Source organism: Symphalangus syndactylus, chromosome 17 (genome assembly GCF_028878055.3).
Source record: "Symphalangus syndactylus isolate Jambi chromosome 17, NHGRI_mSymSyn1-v2.1_pri, whole genome shotgun sequence".
Classification (NCBI taxonomy): domain Eukaryota; kingdom Metazoa; phylum Chordata; class Mammalia; order Primates; family Hylobatidae; genus Symphalangus; species Symphalangus syndactylus.
In genome coordinates, this window is record NC_072439.2 from 32,136,612 (window position 1) to 32,156,045 (window position 19,434).

The following is a 19,434-nucleotide window of genomic DNA, read 5'->3' on the forward strand; positions in this document are numbered from 1 at the left end:
AAAAAAAAAATAAGAAAGTCTTAATGTCTACAAAACATGAGAAAAAGAGAGAGAGAATTAAAATCAGTATTTCGGTATTCAGCTGAGGCTACATATCACCATCATAGAATGAAATGCTGAGATACAAGAACTAATATGAAGTTCTATTAGAAAGTTTTAATTATTAATATTTCATTATGAAAAAACGTTAGCTGTCATTTTTAGAAAGTGTGACAGTTACGTGCTACAACAATTTCTCAGTACGGTCACCAAATTATTAAATAGACATTCACTTTCTTTTTTGTTTGTTTGTTTTCAAGACGGAGTCTCGTTCTTGTCACCCAGGCTGGAGTGCAATGGCATGATCTCGGCTCACTGCAACCTCCACCTCCTGGGTTCAAGCCATTCTCCTGCCTCAGCCTCTGGAGTAGCTGGGATTACAGGCACCCGCCACCATGCTCAGCTAATTTTTGTATTTTTAGTAGAGACGGGGCTTTACCATGTTAGCCAGGATGGTCTCGAACTCCTGAGCTCAGATGATCCGCCCGCCTCCGCCTCCAAAAGCGCTGAGATTACAGGCATGAACCACCACACCTGGCCAACATTCACTTTCAATTAAAGTAAATAAAGGAGTGATTTTTTTCTTTTTCTTTTTACTTTGAAATAATTTCAAACTTAGATATTTAAAGAATAATACAGAGCACTCCCACATATCATTTATTCAGCTTCACCAATTTTTCACATTTGGTCACATTTTATCACTTTCTCTCTATACATAATTTTATATAATTTATAATAAATAATGTGATTAATAATTGTCAAATTAACAATAAAATATAAATTACACATTATATATACCACACACATATATTATATAAATGTATCACATACACATTACTATTATTTATTTTTTCGAACAATTTGACAGTAGATTGCAGACATCCTTCCACTTTACCCTTTAACACTTTAGGTCATATACTCTAAGAACAGGGATGTTTTATTGTATATCCACAGTTATCAACTTTGGGAAATTTAGTATTTACCATTTGTCTTTTAACAAAGATAAAACAACTTTTATCTGATCAACTTTCCATATTCCAATTTTTTTTAGAAAAAAAAAGATAAGGCTGGGCGCGGTGGCTCACGCCTGTAATCCCAGCACTTTGGGAGGCCGAGGCGGGTGGATCACGAGGTCAGGAGATCAAGACCAAGGTGAAACCCCATCTCTACTAAAAATACAAAAAAAAAAAAATTAGCTGGGCGCGGTGGCGGGTGCCTATAGTTCCAGCTACTCGGGAGGCTGAGGCAGGAGAATGGCATGAATCCGGGAGGCAGAGCTTGCAGTGAGCCGAGATCGCGCCACTGCACTCCAGCCTGGGCGACAGCAAGACTCCGTCTCAAAAAAAAAAAACAAAAAGAAAACAAAAGATAGGTTCTTGCTCTGTTACCCAAGCTGGAGTGCAGTGGTGCAATCATAGCTCACTGCAGCCTCAAACTCCTGGGCTCAAGCAATCCTCCCACCTCAGCCTCCCCAGTAGCTGGTACTACAGCCACGTGCTGCCACACCTGGCTAATTTTTTAAAAAGTTTTTGTAGCCCAGCTAGGTGTCTCACACCTGTGATCCCAAAACTTTAGGAGGCCCAGGCAGAAGGATTGCTTGAGGCTAGAAGTTGGAGACCAACCCGGGCAGCATAGCAAGACTCCATCTCTACAGAAAATAAAAATAAAAATAAATTTCTGTAGAGATGAAATCTCATTATATTGCCCAGGCTGGTCTCAAAGGCCTGATCTCAAGCGATCCTCCTACTTTGGCCTCCCAAAGTGCTGAGATTACAGGCATGAACCACTTCACTTGGCCCCAATTTTTTAAATAGTCCCCCAAAATGTCTGTTACATCACTTTTAATCTAGGATCACATATTGCATTGAGTTGTCATGTCTCTCTAGTCTCCTTTAATCTGGAGCAGCTCCTCATTCTTTGTCTTTCATGACCAACATTTTTAAAAAATACTAGCCAGTTTCTTTTTCTTTTCCTTTTTCCTTTTTTTTTTTTTTTTGAGACAGAGTCTTGCTCTGTCACCCAGACTGGAGTGCAGTGGCGAAATATTGGCTCCCTGCAACCTTTGCTTCCCAAGTTCAAGTGATTCTCATGCTTCAGCCTCCCAAGTAGCTGGGACTACAGGTGTGAGCCACCATGCCCAGCTTATGCCTGGCTAATTTTTGTATTAAGTTTCTTTTTTTCCTTTTCTTGTGACAGAGTGTCACTCAGGCTGAAGTGCGCTGGTGCGATCTTGGCTCACTGCAACGTCCATCTCTGGGTTCTAGGGTTCAAGCGATTCTCCTGCCTCAGCCTCCAGAGTAGCTGGGATTACAGGCATGCATCACTATGCCTGGCTAATTTTTGTATTTTTGGTAGAGACAGGATTTCACTATGTTGGCCAGACTGGTCTCGAACTCCTGACCTCAAGTGATCCACCCACCTCGGCCTCCCAAAGTGCTGGGATTACAGGCATGAGCCACCGTGCCCAGCCTAAGTTTCTTTTATACAGATAAAATATTCCTTACTTGAGCGCGGTGGCTCACGCTTGTAATCCCAGAACTTTGGGAGGCCGAGGCGGGCGGATCACGAGGTCAGGAGATCGAGACCACGGTGAAACCCCGTCTCTACTAAAAATACAAAAAATTAGCCGGGCGTGGTGGCGGGCACCTGTAGTCCCAGCTACTCGGAGAGGCTGAGGCAGGAGAATGGCGTGAACCCGGGAGGCGGAGCTTGCAGTGAGCCGAGATTGCGCCACTGCACTCCAGCCTGGGCTATAGAGCAAGACTCCGTCTCAAAAAAAAAAAAAAAACAAAAAACAAAAAACAGAATTCCTTACTTGGGGTCTGTCTGTTTCTTTGTATTTAAAATCAAGTTATGTATGCCCAGCCAGATCACTACATAAATGATGTCATGCTTTCTCCGGGGAGCATTTCTGGAGGCACATGATATTCTTCTGTCCCTCATTGGTGATGTTAACTTTGGCCACCAAGTCAAGGTGCTGTCTGGTTTTCCCACTGTGCAGTTACAATTTTTCCTCTTGCAACGAATAAGCTAACTATGGGGAGATACTTTAAGCTGTGTACATACCCTGCTTCTGTCAAACTTTCCCCCTAGAATTAGCATTCATTGATAATTCTTGCCCAAACCAACTCTGATGGTTGCAAAATAGTTATTTTCCAACTCCATCAGCTCCCTCCACATTTATTAATTGGCATTCTCCCTTCTCCTTCGTTCATTTAATGAATTAATTATCTACGTATTATCAGTGTGGAGTCATGGATTCCTATGTTTTCAATGGTTCATAATTCATTCCTGGTCATCTCCGCTGGGGGCACCAACCAGATAAAGTATGCCTGTCTTATATGTTATAAATATTTTTTCACAGTTTGTCATTTCTCTCTCAAATTTAGTGTATGTTAATTTCTTCACTCAAGTTTTTCATATAGTCAGATTTATTAATATTTCCCTTTACATCTGGCTTAGAGAGCTCTTCCCTACTCCAAAATCATAAACAAAACAAAAATTCCATGATTTCTTTTTTTGAGACAGAGTCTCGCTCTGTCACCCAGGCTACAGTGCCATGGCACCATCTCAGCTCATTGCAGCTTCAACTTCCCGAGCTCAAGCAATCTTCCCACTTCAGCCTCCTAAGTAGTTGGACTACAGGTGTGAGCCACCTTGCTGGGCTAATTTTTAAATTTTTTGTAGAGACGGGGGTCTCACCATGTTGCCCAGGCTGGTCTCGAACTCCTGGTCTCCTATAGCCTCAGCCTCCCAAAGTGCTGGGATTACAAGCATGAGCCACTGCGCCGGGTTTCATGATTTCTTTCACTACTTTTATGATTTCACCTTTAATATTAAAATATTTAATACACCTGGAATTTTGGTGTAAGAAGGGTAGAGATTCCACTTTCCCCCCAGCTGATTAGTCATTTATTTGTATAAAATTCATTCATTCAATAATCCACCACACACACATACACATATTTTCTTTATGTTCTATATTTCTTATTATATCTTTTTTTCCTGTTGAATCTTGATGCATCTTTTATTAGAACCATGGAGCCACAGAACTCCGATTCTCGGCAATGTGAGGTATCATGCTATGACCTAAGGCTTGCAAGCAGAACTACCGCCAATCTGGCCTCTCTGGGGTTCCCTTCCTCCTGCAAGGTTGCACCAAGCGGCAGTTCGGGGAAATAGGCCATTGAATTACCCAGTGTGTATCTCTTGAGTGTCTGTTAAATAATGGGGGGCAGGGCGGGGGAGGAGGGGGAGAGGGAGGCTGTGCATCAGTCTTTGTTAGCTAGGCAGAGCGTTTATTTTCCAGGGGCTGTTTCCTTTATCTTCACCCTAACATTCAAACTTGACGTGAGTTTTAGCGTGCCCCCGCCCTGCCTCCTCCCAAAGCCCTTATTTGCCCATCCTTGCCTACAAGCTCAGAACCAGCAGGCAACGGAATGGATGGTCCTGGGAGCAGGCGGTTGAGATGCCAGGGTTTGGAGGCTAAGGACCGGGGGCTGTGAGAGACGACCTTCCCGCGTCTGCTCCGCGCCCCCGCAGTTTCCTCCGCGCCCACTAGAAGGCGCCGGGGCGCTCGCATTCCCCGCGCGGAGCCGAAGCAGCCGCAACCAGCCGGGAGCTGAGCCGCGCTGCGATGCGGTGCGAAGAGCCGGGCGGCGGCCAGAGCGCTCCCCGCGCTGCCAGTGGGACGCTGAGCCAGGGATCCCCGGCCTTGCCTCGGGGCTGGGGTGCAACGGACTCTTAACTTGGTCCTCGCGCCCCGCCAACCGCCCCCGGGCAGGAAACGCCCAGAACCACCACCGCGCCGCGCTCCACAAAAGCCCCGGGAGTTCCAAGGCGGGAGGGTTCGGGCGCGCTCCAGAGGCAGGAGGGTCCCCCACACCCTCAGGCTCATGCCCAGCTCCCCCATCGGGCAGCCCCCAGCCCCATGAGGACCCTCAGGCCGGGGCCGAGAGCCCGGCACAGCCTGGACCGAAATTTTGCCGCTGCCTTAGAGCATTAGACAGGTCAGTGCCCGGGGGCGGGGGGCGGGGGGGAATGAGGGGAGGAGCAGGAGGCGGGAGGAGGCGCGCTTCCTGGTCCACCCTGTCCGCCGCGCCGCTTCCCGAGGCCACTCATCGGATCACCTCCGCCGGGGGCGCCCGCCAGCACGGGCGTGATTCTGCATTTTTTCCTGACAGGCTAGGTGTGGAGCCGCCCTCCGCAGCCCACCCCGGCCCAGGTGATGCTCGGACTGAGGAGTCGGGGGCGCGCCGGCCAGGGCGGGCGGCGGGCTTGGGGACTGCCACAGCCCTAATAGAGCGGGGCTTTTCCGCTCACGCACGGCCGCGTCGAAACCGCGGCATCCAAATGTCTTCAGCATTAAGATGCCAGGCCTCGGGTGTGAGAGGAAACCGAGATGCAGGAGAGGTCGAGAAGAAAGGAGGCCGGGAGACCCTGGGGCCTGGGAAGTGAGGGAAGGGGTACCGGGAAAACCGCGGCTGGCAGTGCAAACCCTAGCGCGATGTGTGGAGTGGAGAGCGCTCTTGGGAGCCGGCAGGAGCCTCTGAGGACGCGGGGGCCAAGGGCCCCATCCCTTGCCCTCCCTTCTTCCCTCCCTTTCTCACTCCCCACCCTACCCCCACCTAGGATGTGGCTGGGCCGCCGGGCCCTGTGCGCTCTTGTCCTTCTGCTCGCCTGCGCCTCGCTGGGGCTCCTGTACGCGAGCACCCGGGACGCGCCCGGCCTCCGCGCACCTCTTGCGCCTTGGGCGCCCCCGCAAAGCCCCCGCAGGCCCGAGCTGCCAGATCTTGCTCCTGAGCCCCGCTACGCACACATCCCGGTCAGGATCAAGGAGCAAGTAGTGGGGTGAGTGCCGACCGCGGCGGCGCAGCGCGGCGCTCGCTGGGGGTGGTCTGGGGGCTTTTGTTTCCTCCACTGCTGGGCTCAGATGCCTGCATTCTCCTAACGGGTTGTGTGGAGTGAAGTGGGAGGTGGAAGTGGGAGGCTGCTGAGGCTTGGGCTGGGGAAAATCTGTTCTCCCTGAACCTTGCCATGGGGATGAGGATGGGGATGGGCGTGGGCGGTTGTGCAGTCAAAGGAGGGCCCTGAAAGACTCCCTGATGTCCTGATTAAGGTATGAGAAGAGACTCCAGGTGGGGTCCTGGTTGGTGGGTAGGCAGCTCCTGAAATCCTGGTAATTGGCCCTATCCTACAACTCTAAAATCCAGATTTAGGGGATAGGTCATCCGATCCTTGGTCCCCCTCCCGAGGACTATTTGAAGGGCAGCATTTAAGGGGACAGATCCTAGATGGACAGAATTGCAGGGCCAAGGTGTGGGGTGCTGTGTCAGTGTTTATGGGATGAATGGAGCTGTGTAGCTGGGCTCTGACGACCCTCACTACCCCCTTCAGGCTGCTGGCTTGGAACAACTGCAGTTGTGAGTCCAGTGGGGGGGGCCTCCCCCTCCCCTTCCAGAAACAAGTCCGAGCTATTGACCTCACCAAGGCCTTTGACCCTGCAGAGCTGAAGGCTGCCTCTGCCACAAGAGAGCAGGAGTTCCAGGCCTTTCTGTCGAGGTACCAGCTTGAAAGAAGGGCATGAGTCTACAGGGGGAGAGCAGTGATTGTGCCGGGAGGGAGAGACCCTCTCCCCCGACTCTGCTCTGTCCTCTCCTTCCTCCACTGCCAGGAGCCAGTCCCCAGCTGACCAGCTGCTCATAGCCCCTGCCAACTCCCCGCTCCAGTACCCCCTACAGGGTGTGGAAGTTCAGCCCCTCAGGAGCATCTTGGTGCCAGGTAGGGAGGAGGGTCCCAGAGGATGACCCCAGCCACAGTGGGGGTGGCAGAGCCCAAGGTTGGGTGGGGAAGAATGGGAGATGATTGGAATGGGAGGTGGGAACCTCTGATGAACGGGGGACTTAAGCTCAAAAGGGGGCTTAGGAGGTGGGAAGTGAGGACGGAAGGGACTCTAGGAATTTCAGAAGACTGGAACTGGGGAGTTTTGGGGGAAAGAATCTATTCTTTGCTGACTAACCATTGGTTAGGTGGTGGTCAGGGCAGGCCATAGGGCAAGCTTTGATGGGACGGGCTCAAAAATCAGTCACTGTAGGCTATGTTATACAGTGTGCCCTGCTGAGGCCTCAATAAGAAGAATAGGTGGAAAGTTCTCTACTGTGTGTGGTGACACCAGGGAGAGAAAATGAGAAAGAATTCAGGGCTGCCTATGTGATTCTGATCCCCCCACTCCTTTCTCCTAGGGCTGAGCCTTCAGGCAGCTTCTGGTCAGGAGGTATACCAGGTGAGAGAAAACAAGAAGGCAAGGAGGCCAAGTAGGCATCAAGAATGCTGGGAGGGAGGCAGGGCTACTAAGGGAAGGATGGACGAATCAGGGAGGCAAGAAGTGGGTCTGGGGCCTAACCCTGCACTCTCCAATCCCCTCCTAGGTGAACCTGACTGCCTCCCTAGGCACCTGGGATGTGGCAGGGAAAGTGACTGGAGTGACTCTCACTGGAGAGGGGCAGGCAGATCTCTCCCTTGTCAGCCCAGGGCTGGACCAACTCAACAGGCAACTACAACTGGTCACTTACAGCAGCCGAAGCTACCAGACCAACACAGCAGACACAGGTGTGAGGCCTGGGTGGAGAGGGGGCAGGCTGGGCAAACAGAGAAGAACCAGAAAGGCTGGAGTGGGCAAATGGCAGAGGGCATGGGAGGCATCTGGGCTATGGCCAGAGCTGTCCAGCCACACAATGGGTGCTTCAACTGGACCAGCAGGGCCAGAGGGAGAAAGGGGGCCTTTGTTCATCTGGGGCTGGAGCAGGCCAGAGGGAAACCCGAGCCTTGGGTGTGTCTCCCCTTTAGGCCAACTATGGGGGCCCCAGGAAGAGACCTGTCTAAGGAGTTAGAAGACTATATTCCCAACCCACCCCTTACTAGAGGGCAAAGGCCTTTACTTTCCTCAGTTCCCATTTCTCTTCCAGCAAAAGAGGCCTAAAAGCCCTCCTTGCTTCTCCCCAAAGCTGGTTTGTTGCACTAAGTTTGCTTCGACCTTGGGGCCTTTGCACTTTCTGTTTTCTCAGCCTGGAATGCTTTTCCCCAGATTTTTGCAGACTGGCTCCTTCTTGTCACTTAGATCTCAGCTCAAATGTCTCCTCTTCACTATTACATTACTTGTTTGTCTTATTTTCCATTCAATACTTACCAGTATCTGAATTTTTTAGTTTACTTAGCCTGGCACCAGACTGACTAGGTTGCTATCAGTTTTGTTGCTTAATAGTTGTGTAAATGTGGCAAGTTACTTTTCTGTGTCTCAGCTTCTTTTTCTGTTGTAGGAATCTACTTAATAGGGCTATCATGAGGATAAAATGAGTGCATATATTTAAGGTAATTTTTAACGGGTCTGGCACATAGTAAGTGCTCAATAAAGGTTAGCTTTTACTTAAAATTTTATTTATTGTTTTTCTTCTACCCATTAGAATGTAAGTTCCACGAAGGTAAGAACCTTGTGTTCTTGTCCACCAAGGCCTAGAAAGGTGGGACACAGAGTAGGCACTTAAATATTGATTGGCTGAAAACAGAATGTTATCCTACCCTTTAGGGTCAAATGCCATGTCCTTTCTTCCCAGTCCGGTTCTCCACCGAGGGACATGAGGCTGCTTTCACTATCCGCATAAGACACCCGACCAACCCTCGGCTGTACCCACCTGGGTCTCTACCCCAGGGAGGTGAGGCTGGTAGGGGCAGGGACATATTAGATCCAGCCTTGGTGGGGAGCAAGTTGGGAGAGGGCAGTCCTGGGAGGGGATATCTACCTGCTCCCCTCTCCCAACTCTCCTTGTCTGCACCCAACCCTGTGCCCCCAATCTCAGACCAGTACAACATCAGCGCTCTAGTCACGATTGCCACCAAGACTTTCCTCCGTTATGATCGGCTACGGGCTCTCATCACCAGTATCCGCCGCTTCTACCCAACGGTTACTGTGGTCATCGCTGATGACAGCGACAAGCCAGAGCGCCTCAGTGGCCCCTACCTGGAACACTATCTCATGCCCTTCGGCAAGGTGTGCAGCTAGCAGGCTAAACGGCAGGCCAGAGGACTCCCGCAGGGAGTGTGCCCTCAATCTGCAGCCTCCAGGGTAGTGATTCGAGGACCACCTGCCTCAGAATCATGGGGTGCCGGTTAAGCATGAGGATTCTTGGAATGTAAGCTTCGTGGGAGCAGGAAATTCTCTCTGCATTCTTAGAATGGTGCTTAGTGCCTAATGGCATTCAATAAAATAGCTGATGAATGAATAAATAAATGCACACAGAAATTAAACGCATTCCAAGACCACTGACTTGGAACCTCTGTGGGGATCTGCATTTTTTTTTTTTTTTTTACCTAGCTCCTGGCCTTTCGAAAGCACTCAAAAGTCTGAAGAAGAATACAAGCTGAGAAGGGTCGGGGGAGAGAAAGAAAGGTGGCAGAGGGCCATGTCCTATTTCTGCAGCCTCCCCAACCACACACACCTTTCCGCCAGGGCTGGTTCGCAGGCCGGAACCTGGCTGTGTCCCAAGTAACCACCAAGTACGTGCTATGGGTGGACGACGACTTCGTCTTCACGGCGCGGACGCGGCTGGAGAGGCTTGTGGACGTGCTGGAGCGGACGCCGCTGGACCTGGTAGGGCAGGGGCCGCAGGATGTGGGGGTGGAGAAGGTTCTTGAACAGGCTAAGGCCACAGCGGGGGCGCTGCGGCCAGGAATGGCCAGCCCTGGGACAAAGAGAGGACCACGAAGTGGGGCCTGGGAACTGTCTGGGTCCTGCAGGGGTGAAGCGGAAGAGGATGGGGCAGGGGTACCCCCGAAGGCACCGGAGCGCAGACCTTGACCCCTTCGGGTCCCCTATCCCAGGCCCGCCTGGAGCCAGCCTCCCTCTCCCTGCAGGTGGGGGGCGCGGTGCGCGAGATCTCCGGCTTTGCCACCACTTACCGGCAGCTGCTGAGCGTGGAGCCCGGCGCCCCAGGCCTCGGGAACTGCCTCCGGCAAAGGCGCGGCTTCCACCACGAGCTCGTCGGCTTCCCAGGCTGCGTGGTCACCGACGGCGTGGTTAACTTCTTCCTGGCGCGGACTGACAAGGTGCGCGAGGTCGGTTTCGACCCCCGCCTCAGCCGCGTGGCTCATCTGGGTGAGTGGCGCCCCCTCCCGGTGGACCCTGGCAGGAGCCCCACGGGGAGCTGGCGCACGGTCACCCGCCTCTCCTCCTAGGCTGCACCCGCGCCCAGCCGCCACCGGGAACCCTAGAACAGTTCTGCAATGATTTACCAAGACCTGCACCTGGGCGAGAGACAGCTCCCACCCTCTCCCAGCCCCGCATACTCTTTTTTTTGTAAATATATATATTTTTATTATACTTTAAGTTCTAGGGTACATGTGCACAACGTGCAGGTTTGTTACATATGTATACATGTGCCATGTTGAATCTCCATTCCCAGCACAGCCACTGGGCCCCCATAAGCTTCCCCATCACTGTCCCCACCACCCCCACTCTACTCCCAGCGCTTCCCCTAGTTCAGACCACAGTCAGTGCAACCCATCTGGCGTTTATTTAACCTCTGAGAGTGGGGGTAGGTTTTTCCATTTTCAAAGCACAAGTATATTGACTCCATTTACACAAGAGTAAAACTGAGACCCAGGGAGCTGATTTACATGCTCAAGGTCCTTAGAAACGCCTTTGCACACACACTTTCCACACCCTAAATTTGAGAGTTCTCCCTTACCAGTCGGCCTTCTGCACCCTCAGGATCCCTCACTATGTACTCCCCTCCACCCTCAGAATTCTTCTTGGATGGGCTTGGTTCCCTTCGGGTTGGCTCCTGCTCCGACGTCGTGGTGGATCATGCATCAAAACTGAAGCTGCCTTGGACATCAAGGGATGCCGGGGCAGAGACTTACGCCCGGTACCGTTACCCAGGATCACTGGACGAGAGCCAGATGGCCAAACACCGGCTGCTCTTCTTCAAACACCGGCTGCAGTGCATGACCTCCCAGTGATGGCCCACTGGGGATTTCTGACTGTCAGGCTGGGCATGCCTCCTTGTCCCTGCCAGGAATTTCCAACAAACCCCACCACCCTGTGAGCACTCTACTGGCTGTCCCTGAGCCTCTAGTTCCTCACTCTTCCTTTTCAGAACCTGATGCCCAATAGGGGTTGTCCTGGTGACACCCCTCCTTTTTCCAGTGCCCAGAGGCCTGGTGGAACCGTAACCTCTCCCACAGCCAGTGCCAAGTCCTCCCCCTGCCCATTCTCATGGGGCAGGAAATGGGGGGATCACTTTCCAAGTGCCAAAGAGCCCAGAGGGACTCTAAGAACCTAAGGTGGAAACACTGTCCTCTCATCTTGGGACTGAGGGGGTGGGGAAGTTCCCCAACACATAATCCCAAGACTGTGCCCCTCATCCGAATCTTCAGATCCAGTACTCTGTGTACCTGCTCCAGCCCCACCCCCACAGAGAGAACTTGTGGCTCTGGGGCTGGGGTGAGGGCTGGTGGTTGGTGAAAGCCATTCTTAGTTGTGTCTCTGCAATGCTGTGGGCACAAAAGAAGGGGCACCAGAGTCCCTGTGCAAACACCTAGACTCACTTCATGGATTCCAAAGCTCTCAGCTTCATTCTATTAGTTACGTTAGGTAAGGGGGTTCAAGGGTCATGGTCCGCATCACACACATCATCGGGGCCCTCTGCACTCCACATGATGAGGTCAGACCCACACTATGCAAATCTTTGGGTCAGTGAGCTCCTGGGGAAGAGAGGAGACGTGTCAGGAATAGATTAGGCACCCCTCTTCCTTGATGAAATGTGGCAGTCCTCTCAGGGGTACCCCACCCACTTAGGGATCTGAGTTCTTCAGTTCCTCACCCATAGCTCAGCCCAGGCTCCCTGAGTTGGTCTTCAATCTACTATTCATTCCGTCCCCACCCTTTCCTTCTTGATCTTCCTCCACAGACCCTTTCCCAAACCCCTCTCCCTGGGTCTCCAGCCACTTACCCCTGCCTCACTTGCCACAGCCCAGTGCCTCCTGGCTCCCACTCCTGGTGCTACTGCCGCTTACCAGGCTCCCCAGGGCATAAGCAGCTGCATCCTGCACACTCACAAACAGCTGATCTGGGGTCACCCTGTCCAGGAGTCCTGCCCGGGTCAGTGTCCCAAGCACGGAGGCTATGTGGGGAGGGTGTCAGGCTCTGAGACCCTAAGTCCACACCGGGTCCTTTTCCCTCCCACAGGTGTCCAGTCATTGCCCAGGCACTGGGCCCTGCTCTTCTCCACACATCTCACCATTACACTGAGCCAGGAGGAGGCGGATCCTAGCATCTCGACATCGGCTGGCCAGCTGCAGGGATGGGGCAAAGGGGTTAAGTCCCAGATTAGAGGGTATGAGTGAGATGCTAAGGGGTTTCTCCTCAACCTACCCTCTCCCTCACCTCCACCACTTCTCTGGCCCCAGCAGCATCTGCAAAGGTGACACCACTGAAGTCTAGGACCACCACCCTGACAGGCTCAGCAACTAGAATGGGAGAAGACAGGAGTACCCAGGTGCCACCATGCAACATGCCCAAATCTTCCTTCTTGTCACCCCATCACACCTGCAACTGTTGGGCCATCTGGCTTTGAAGTCTCCTATGAGTAAAGAAGGGCAGTGGCCACTCCTGAGACACAGCATGAACATGCACCCCTTGAGCACAAGGATCCCCTTCAGAACACCCACCTGCCTCCCACTCCCCGAGGATCCACATTCCTCCTAAACCAAGCTCCTTCACCTTTTCTCCTTCTCCGAGCCCCAGGTGCCACTCCAGGTTGCAGCGAAACTGCCCACGGGTCCCAAAGTACAGTGGTGTTGGATAGCTCAGGATGCAGAGCCCCGCGACCTGCAGGAGCTAAGAGGTCAAAGGATCAGAGAAACATCTGTGGCTACTCTTCCCTTCCTTCTTTGGCTGCAGCCCACCCACCTTGTGGCTTCCTCTGAGTGGTCTGTAGAGCTCTGTCCCCTCAGCCTGTCCAAGTGCCAGGCACTGCACCCTAGGGAAGAAGGTGGGGCCAGATTTCCACCTTAGCCTGTCCTGGCTGGAGAGTCACCCCAAGCACCTCATTCTCTTCCCCTGCCCCGACCTCAACTCCCCTCATCTCTATGCCCACCTCCGGGTGCAGCAGACCACAGTCATCATGGAGAAGATCACACCCACAGCCAGGCCCAAATCCACACTCAGGGTCACTACAACCACCCAGGTGACCATCCACACAGCCTGCAGGACAGGGATAGGGGTGGATTGCCCAAAAGAAAAGCCAGGCCATCACTGCTGGGGAAAGAGATCCAGGGCAGTGACTACCAAGGCGAGTGATGGGGAGAGATGACCCACAAAGAAGTAGAAAGCATGACAGAGGGAAAGAACAGGGTTGATTCAATGGGACACACACCAAATGTAATGACCTGCACCAGTTGGGAAGTGACAAATATTCAGGTCAAAGGGGTTCAAACCCCATCTTTTCCCTTGCCTATGAGTAAAGCGTATTAGGAGTTATGTTTGTTGGGGGAGTGGGTGGGTTGCAGAACTTAGGACCAGAACAATTAGGTTTGGTACAGGGCAGAGGCTGGGGATGCTTACAAGATGAGAGGGGGCAATCTGGGGGTAACGGCATTTCTCACAAAGTCCACTTGGCTGATGTGCCATAGTTGTGGAAGTTCCTGCATCTGGCAGAACATCTGGCGCATGCTGGAGATGTTGATGCAAGCCAGGACAGCCTTGAGGCAGAGGGTGTGGGCTGACTACCTCAATGTCCTGGAATACAGCCACCCCTCCCCAGCCATGCTTATGCCTCCTCTGCTCCTTACCTTGGGCAGATAGTAAAAGAAGGGCCCCAGCCACAGCAGCAGGGACAAGACCACTATGCAGGAGAAGAGGCCTGCCAGCTAGAGGGAAGGAGGAACAGGAGCAAAAAAGGAAGGGAGCCTCCCACCCCCACATGAGAGCTGGTCTCCCTGCTCACTCTGCCTAATCTTCCTTGGAAATCTCCCTTCTCCCAAATCTCCTTCCACACAACCCCCTTCTTAAAATTCTGCCATTCACATCTAACCCTCCCCCTTCCCCAATTAATTAAATGCCCATTATTCACCAGTCTCCCTGTAGATGTCTGTTGTTCAAGCTCCCCAGTTTTGCAGCCCACCTCCACCTTAAAAGCCACTGTTGGGTTACCCTATAAGCAAGCTATACGTGCTTAGGGCACCAGCAAAGTAAGAGAAACCAAAAATATTAGGGGGAGGCTTTGATATGTGATATTCCTTTCAAAAGACAATGTCATTGTGTGAAAAAAATAAGAATTTTATCTCTTAAGTTTATTTTATAGTTTTGTGTTTTTATTTTGAACCACACCTGGGGCACCATAAACTTTTTCAGTGCTTAGAGCCTACAAAGGTCTTACTGGAACATTATTATTTTCCATCTCTCCTATCTATAATTCCATCCCTTCAGTCACCCTTTCTCACAGATCCCTAGTCTTCTCTATATAGATGCCACTTGGGTATCTAGCCATCTTCCACCTGTTTCTCCACCACCGCCACCTTGCCTGGATGGCCCATCCTTTCTCCTCATCCAAGGATGCCCTCTTACCTGTGTCTTCCCACCAGCATCCACCAGTAGACTGGTGGTGGCCAGCGTAGCCGAGTTGGGAAAGCAAGAGAAGAGGGAGGAGATGAGGTTGGAGGCACCATGTGCCAGGAGCTCTTGGAGGGATGCAGTGAGATGAAGTGGGAGAGACAAAGGCATGGTGGGAAGTCAAATGAGAGGGTTGGGGTCCACAGTCGGAGTCCCACCTGGTTGGAGTCAATAGTGTAGCTATACTTGTCTGCACAGATGGAGGCCAGGGAGGCAGACACCACAAAAGTAACCAGTGCAATGGGCAGCGAGTCAGCCAGAATCCTGGGCAGCTCAGCCAGGTTGGGGAGGAGGGGTTGGGGAAATCTGGAGAGGGAGGGATCCATGGTGAGGAGGGGTTGGGTGCTTCAGTGAGATAAGGAAGGCAGAGAAAATGGGGGGTGGAGATAAGAGGAAGTGTTGAGTGGGAGAGGTGGGAGAAGAGAAAGCTGGCGTCTTTTCATTCTGTCTTACCCTCCAGGCAACAGCCCCACCACCTGGACATGGTATCTTGTGTCCAGAGAAGAGGTGAAGCAGAGAAGGAGGCCAGAAGCACCTGAGAAAGAGAGCAAAATGAAGGCATGGGAAGAGATGGGGTCCCCGGCAGAAGCTAGAAGGGGCTGACCATGAGAGAGGACCATAATGCAGGCCTAGCTGGTTGCAGGAGCCCAGCACCTGGGGGAGCAGGGATGTGTTTGGGATGGGGGCCTGACAGCTGATTTGTAGTGTAGAGCTGGGAAAGAGGGATGACATATGCCTGAGGCCACAGAGCGCTGGAGCCAAGGAAGTAAGAGGAGGCTTCTGTGAAGGATGGTGGATATGAAGAGATGCCACTGAGCCTTCCAAAGAGGGAAGCTGGACGATATCTAGTGATATACTGGCATCTGTGGAGACGCGGAACGTTTATTTAGTGGGGGAGAGAGAGAAATGTCGGTGGAGGGTGGAGAGGGAGATGCACTGTGAATTACAGGGAAGGACCCTGGTGAGGACAGATGTCAGAGAAGGTGCTGTGACCAGCAAGACCTCAAGAGAGCGCTGTAGGATGGCAGAAGGAACTCCAAGAGGTCTAGGGGGTGCTCCATGAGAGACGTGGGACAGTGTCGAGGGGGGCTGTGGAAGGTCAAAGCGTCCTTCTGCAGGAGGCCAGGGAAAGTGAGTGTAAGCCGGCCCTCTGTTCCGTGGCCTCTCTGCATTCCACCAGGGGGCGGCAGCGGCCAGTTCCCACAGGACTGCAGGGTCTGCGCGGGCAGGGGGCCGGCGCGCACGGCCATCCTCACCAAGACGACTTCCCCCGGGATCGGCGTGAGTAGCCGGTCTCGGAATCTCACGTTCAATTCTTTGACCGGCACGAGCAGCTCCAGGCTGAGCGCGGAGATGGTCAGTTCGGCCGGACTGCTCAGGGGCAGCGCAGTCAGCACGGCGGCCAGCGTCTGAGAGCAGGGGCGATGAGCAGAGGGCCCTGTGCCAAGGTTCATGCGCCCCGGCGCGGGCCCCCCAGAGCGAGGCCCTCTCTCCCCGGTGCCACCAGGGCTTACACCTCCTCAGCGCCCTCGTTCAGCCACGTGGCTCCAACCTCCTTTCCTGCGCCCTTGTCACATACTACCCCTCCACCCTCCGTCCTTCCTCCTTTTTCGAGTTTCCCTATTCCCGGGACCTCTAGAAGCCCCTTCTCCTTTCTTCTCCCACCCCGACCTTGAAGAGAGAGAAGCAGCCGATCTGGCGCGGGAGGGACAACCCCAAGAGGCTCGGCAGCTGGGACACGAACACGTGCAGCGCGGCCCCGCTGGTCAGCGCCTTGACCACAGGCTCGGACAAAAAGGTGGACAAGACGCCGAGCTGCAGCACGAACATCCCCAGCTGCGGGGGAGAAGACGCGCTGTCACCATCTAGAGGAGTAGCAAACCAACCCCGCGCACCTCCGCCCTCCCGAACCCAAGCCGAAAGCTGGTCCCTCCCTCTTCCCCGGCCCAATTTCCCCGGCCCCTCAGCAGGGATCCCCCGGGATCCTCCCCGGGTCCTCCCTCACCATCAACGCCCCGCTCCCGAAGGCCATGGCCGCGGCTACCCCAACCCGCTGAGCGTCCGGCTGCTCCTTCTCGATTCCGCTCAGGTTCCCCACGAGAGGTTCCGGCACCAGCCGCTCGACGGCCGAGCCTGTCATGAGGCTGAGTATGGCGAAAGTTCCTGTCGCCGGGGGACAAATGCAGACATCACCAGCTGTGCAGCCCTGGGCAGGGCAACAGCTCAGGGTCCACGCCCTGGGTCCGAGATCCTGCTGCCAGACTCCGCTCTCCAAGAAGGCTGCCACCCGGTCAAGACTGTGGGGCGCGAAGAGCTGCGCTAGCCGGCAAAAACTGCTCCCTCTTGCAGATTCTCTGCCTACTGCGTGCCCCTTTAGGGGACCATGCACCTATTCTTCCCCTTCCAAGTCCCTGAGATGTTCATTTTAACCAAATTTCATACGGGGAAAAAAAGTTCAGGTAAACTCCCACCTCTTTGCACTCACTCTAGCAAGCATTGCCTAGGTCAGTTTCCTGGCAGGATTGGGCAAAGAGGGAGGTGAAGGTGGGAGGGGTGAAGAGGGAAATTAGGAAGAAGGGAAATGACAGCCCCTGTCCATTTTCACCCCATAGGGAAGAAGAGTCATTAGAAGTCCCTGGTCACTCACCTGTGGACAGGTGTCTCCCAGTACCTAGCAAGCTGTAGATGAGGACAGGGAAGAAAGACATGTAGAGTCCAAACACCGGGTGCACGGAGGCCAGGAGAGCAAAAGCCATGCCTGGGATAGAAGTGGATGGAAAGGTGTGCTGTGGGGAGGGGGCCTTGTCCAACCTCCAGGACTTAAATGCACTTCCCAGACTCTTAGGGGCTGGCATCAAGGATGCTAAATCATGCCTCATGAGGGAACTGAGGGCTTAATGGGCCTCAGTGGGAGGTCATGGGGCAGACAAGATCAGGGACGCTGTGGCCAAGTCCTGGGGGCCAGGAGTTGTGCCTCTCTCCAGTTCTCTGAGCCAGAGCCTGTCTAAGGCTTCTCGCAGGATTGCGCAGATGAGGAGAGGTGGGGGTGGGGATCTGATGGAGCTCCACAGTCCTTACCTCAAACTCCCTCTCTCCCACCCTCAACGGCACGAACCCACCATCTGCTCCCGGATTCCCAGCTCCCTACGCCTCCTCCCCCCGGAAGCCCTCTAGAGCTTGTGCTCCTGACAGGCTACTGTTAGGGCCTCTCACCCTGGGGCACGTGCACGATGCCCACGGTCACTCCGGCCGCCGCATCTCCAAGCAGCCAGGCCCGCCAGCGGTAATGGGGCAGCCAGTGCAGTGCCGGCAGCCGAGCCAGCAGCAGGCGCCTCGCCCCCGTCCCGGAACAAGCGCGAGCCCGAAGCCTCCACAGCCCGAAGAGCCGGGGAAAGCGGCGCTCTGCAGGTAGCTCCGGTTCCTGCTCTTCGCCCCCGAAGAGCTGATGGAACCGAGCCTCGGTGAGACCTTCCCTCAGCCTGGTTCCCAAGGGGTACTTAAGGTCAGAGGTGTCCCCCGCGCCTGGGTAGGTCCTGGTGCCCTGAATCCCGCTCATTCTGCCCTTGGCCACCTCCAACTCCGCCCGGTCTTGAATACTCCTCCGCCCGCGAAGCCCTGAGTCCCGCCTCTCACGAAGCAGGGTCCAATCCGGCCCCGAGGGCACTCTCGCTTGAGGACCTTCTCGGGTCTGGCGAGAGCCGCGGTTTGGAGAGGGAGAGTCTCTATGTTAGGCGTTTCTGCAGACATCCTTGGCCGGATCTGATCGCTGGCTCTAGGGTGGCTGTGGAAATGCGTAGAGATTAGAGAGAGAGAAGCCGAAAGGCAAGCGCACCTCGACACTCAACACCCGCTATTTACCCCTTCTTAGACTTTTCACTTCACTCCCGGTTCCTTTCCCCATCGGCACCTTGGGCGGAGAAAGAGGCTGGTTCCTCTTGGGTCACTGGTCCTTCCCTGAGCCACTACATTCTCCCAGCCAGAGCAAAAAAGTTCAGCGCCCATCCTGAACCTCACCCAGACTCACATCTTCATGGGGCACAGCTGGCTCTAAAAAGCAGTTTCATGTCCTGCTGACATGGAATGCAGCCACACGTATTGGAGAGGGATAATGACAGAACCAGCACCCACACCTCTGTGAGGAGTGGCTGGGCCTAGTTCAGGGCCTCAGGGTAAATATTGAACCCACAGGATATTTTTTTCTTAGGAACCAAAAAAACTGAAGCACCATTTATCACATTCAAATGCTTTTCACAGGCCAGGCAAAATGGCTCATGCCTGTAATCCCAGCACTTTGAGGCTGAGGCAGGTGGATCACCTGAGGTCAGGAGTTTGAGACCAGCCTGACCAACATAGTGAAACCCTGTCTCTACTAAAATATACAAAAATTAGCTGGGCATGGTGGCAGGTGCCTGTAATCCCAGCTACTGGGGAGGCTGAAGCAGGATAATCGCTTGAACCCAGGAGGTGGAGGTTGCAGTGAGCCGAGATGGAGCCACTGCATTCAAGCCTAGGCGACAGAGTGAGACACCACCTCAAAAAGAACAAAAAACAAACAAACAAACAAACAAAAAAACAAATGCTGTTCACAAAGTAGGCATTCAAAAGCACATATGTGGTCAAACTAAGTGCAAAGGAGTCAGCCACCCACCTCATGTGTCCCTATGGTTTCCTAAAGAAATATAAAGGTTCTAACTCCAGAATCCTGCTGTTGGCCACAATCCCCCCTCCAT

General features: G+C 53.5%; 2 protein-coding genes and 1 long non-coding RNA gene across 10 annotated transcripts; 2 read left to right on the top strand and 1 right to left on the bottom strand.

Annotated features, from left to right (window-relative positions):
- Positions 1-4,614: 4,614 nt before the first annotated feature.
- On the top strand, positions 4,615-14,388 carry B4GALNT1 (beta-1,4-N-acetyl-galactosaminyltransferase 1). Of its 8 annotated transcripts, none has more exons than XM_055248027.2 (11): positions 4,615-5,048; positions 5,671-5,889; positions 6,436-6,600; positions 6,713-6,819; positions 7,281-7,321; positions 7,467-7,647; positions 8,649-8,747; positions 8,892-9,082; positions 9,542-9,682; positions 9,913-10,186; positions 10,835-14,388. In XM_055248027.2, exons 2-11 carry the CDS (start codon positions 5,672-5,674, stop codon positions 11,050-11,052), a joined length of 1,635 nt encoding a protein of 544 aa, XP_055104002.1. In that variant the 5' UTR covers positions 4,615-5,048; position 5,671; the 3' UTR covers positions 11,053-14,388. The 8 variants fall into 8 exon arrangements, with proteins under 8 accessions (XP_055104002.1, XP_055104003.1, XP_055104004.1 ...); XM_055248028.2 differs by having other exon boundaries at positions 9,946-10,186; XM_055248029.2 differs by lacking the exon at positions 8,649-8,747 and having other exon boundaries at positions 9,946-10,186.
- Positions 12,045-18,760, bottom strand: LOC129465723 (solute carrier family 26 member 10-like). Its single transcript, XM_063620078.1, is given in 18 exon segments — positions 12,045-12,215; positions 12,333-12,387; positions 12,479-12,561; positions 12,641-12,674; positions 12,815-12,931; positions 13,004-13,073; positions 13,191-13,297; positions 13,699-13,794; positions 13,885-13,962; positions 14,660-14,770; positions 14,863-15,010; positions 15,158-15,224; positions 15,227-15,239; positions 15,961-16,113; positions 16,376-16,540; positions 16,710-16,867; positions 17,352-17,462; positions 17,918-18,760. Coding segments are annotated over 18 exon segments (2,073 nt in total). The 5' UTR covers positions 18,261-18,760; the 3' UTR covers positions 12,045-12,051.
- On the top strand, positions 15,900-19,401 carry LOC129465726 (uncharacterized). The gene is made up of 4 exons (XR_008652014.1): positions 15,900-17,163; positions 17,317-18,165; positions 18,959-19,056; positions 19,166-19,401. It is a non-coding gene; the product is annotated as an uncharacterized lncRNA (long non-coding RNA).
- The last annotated feature ends 33 nt before the right edge of the window (positions 19,402-19,434 follow it).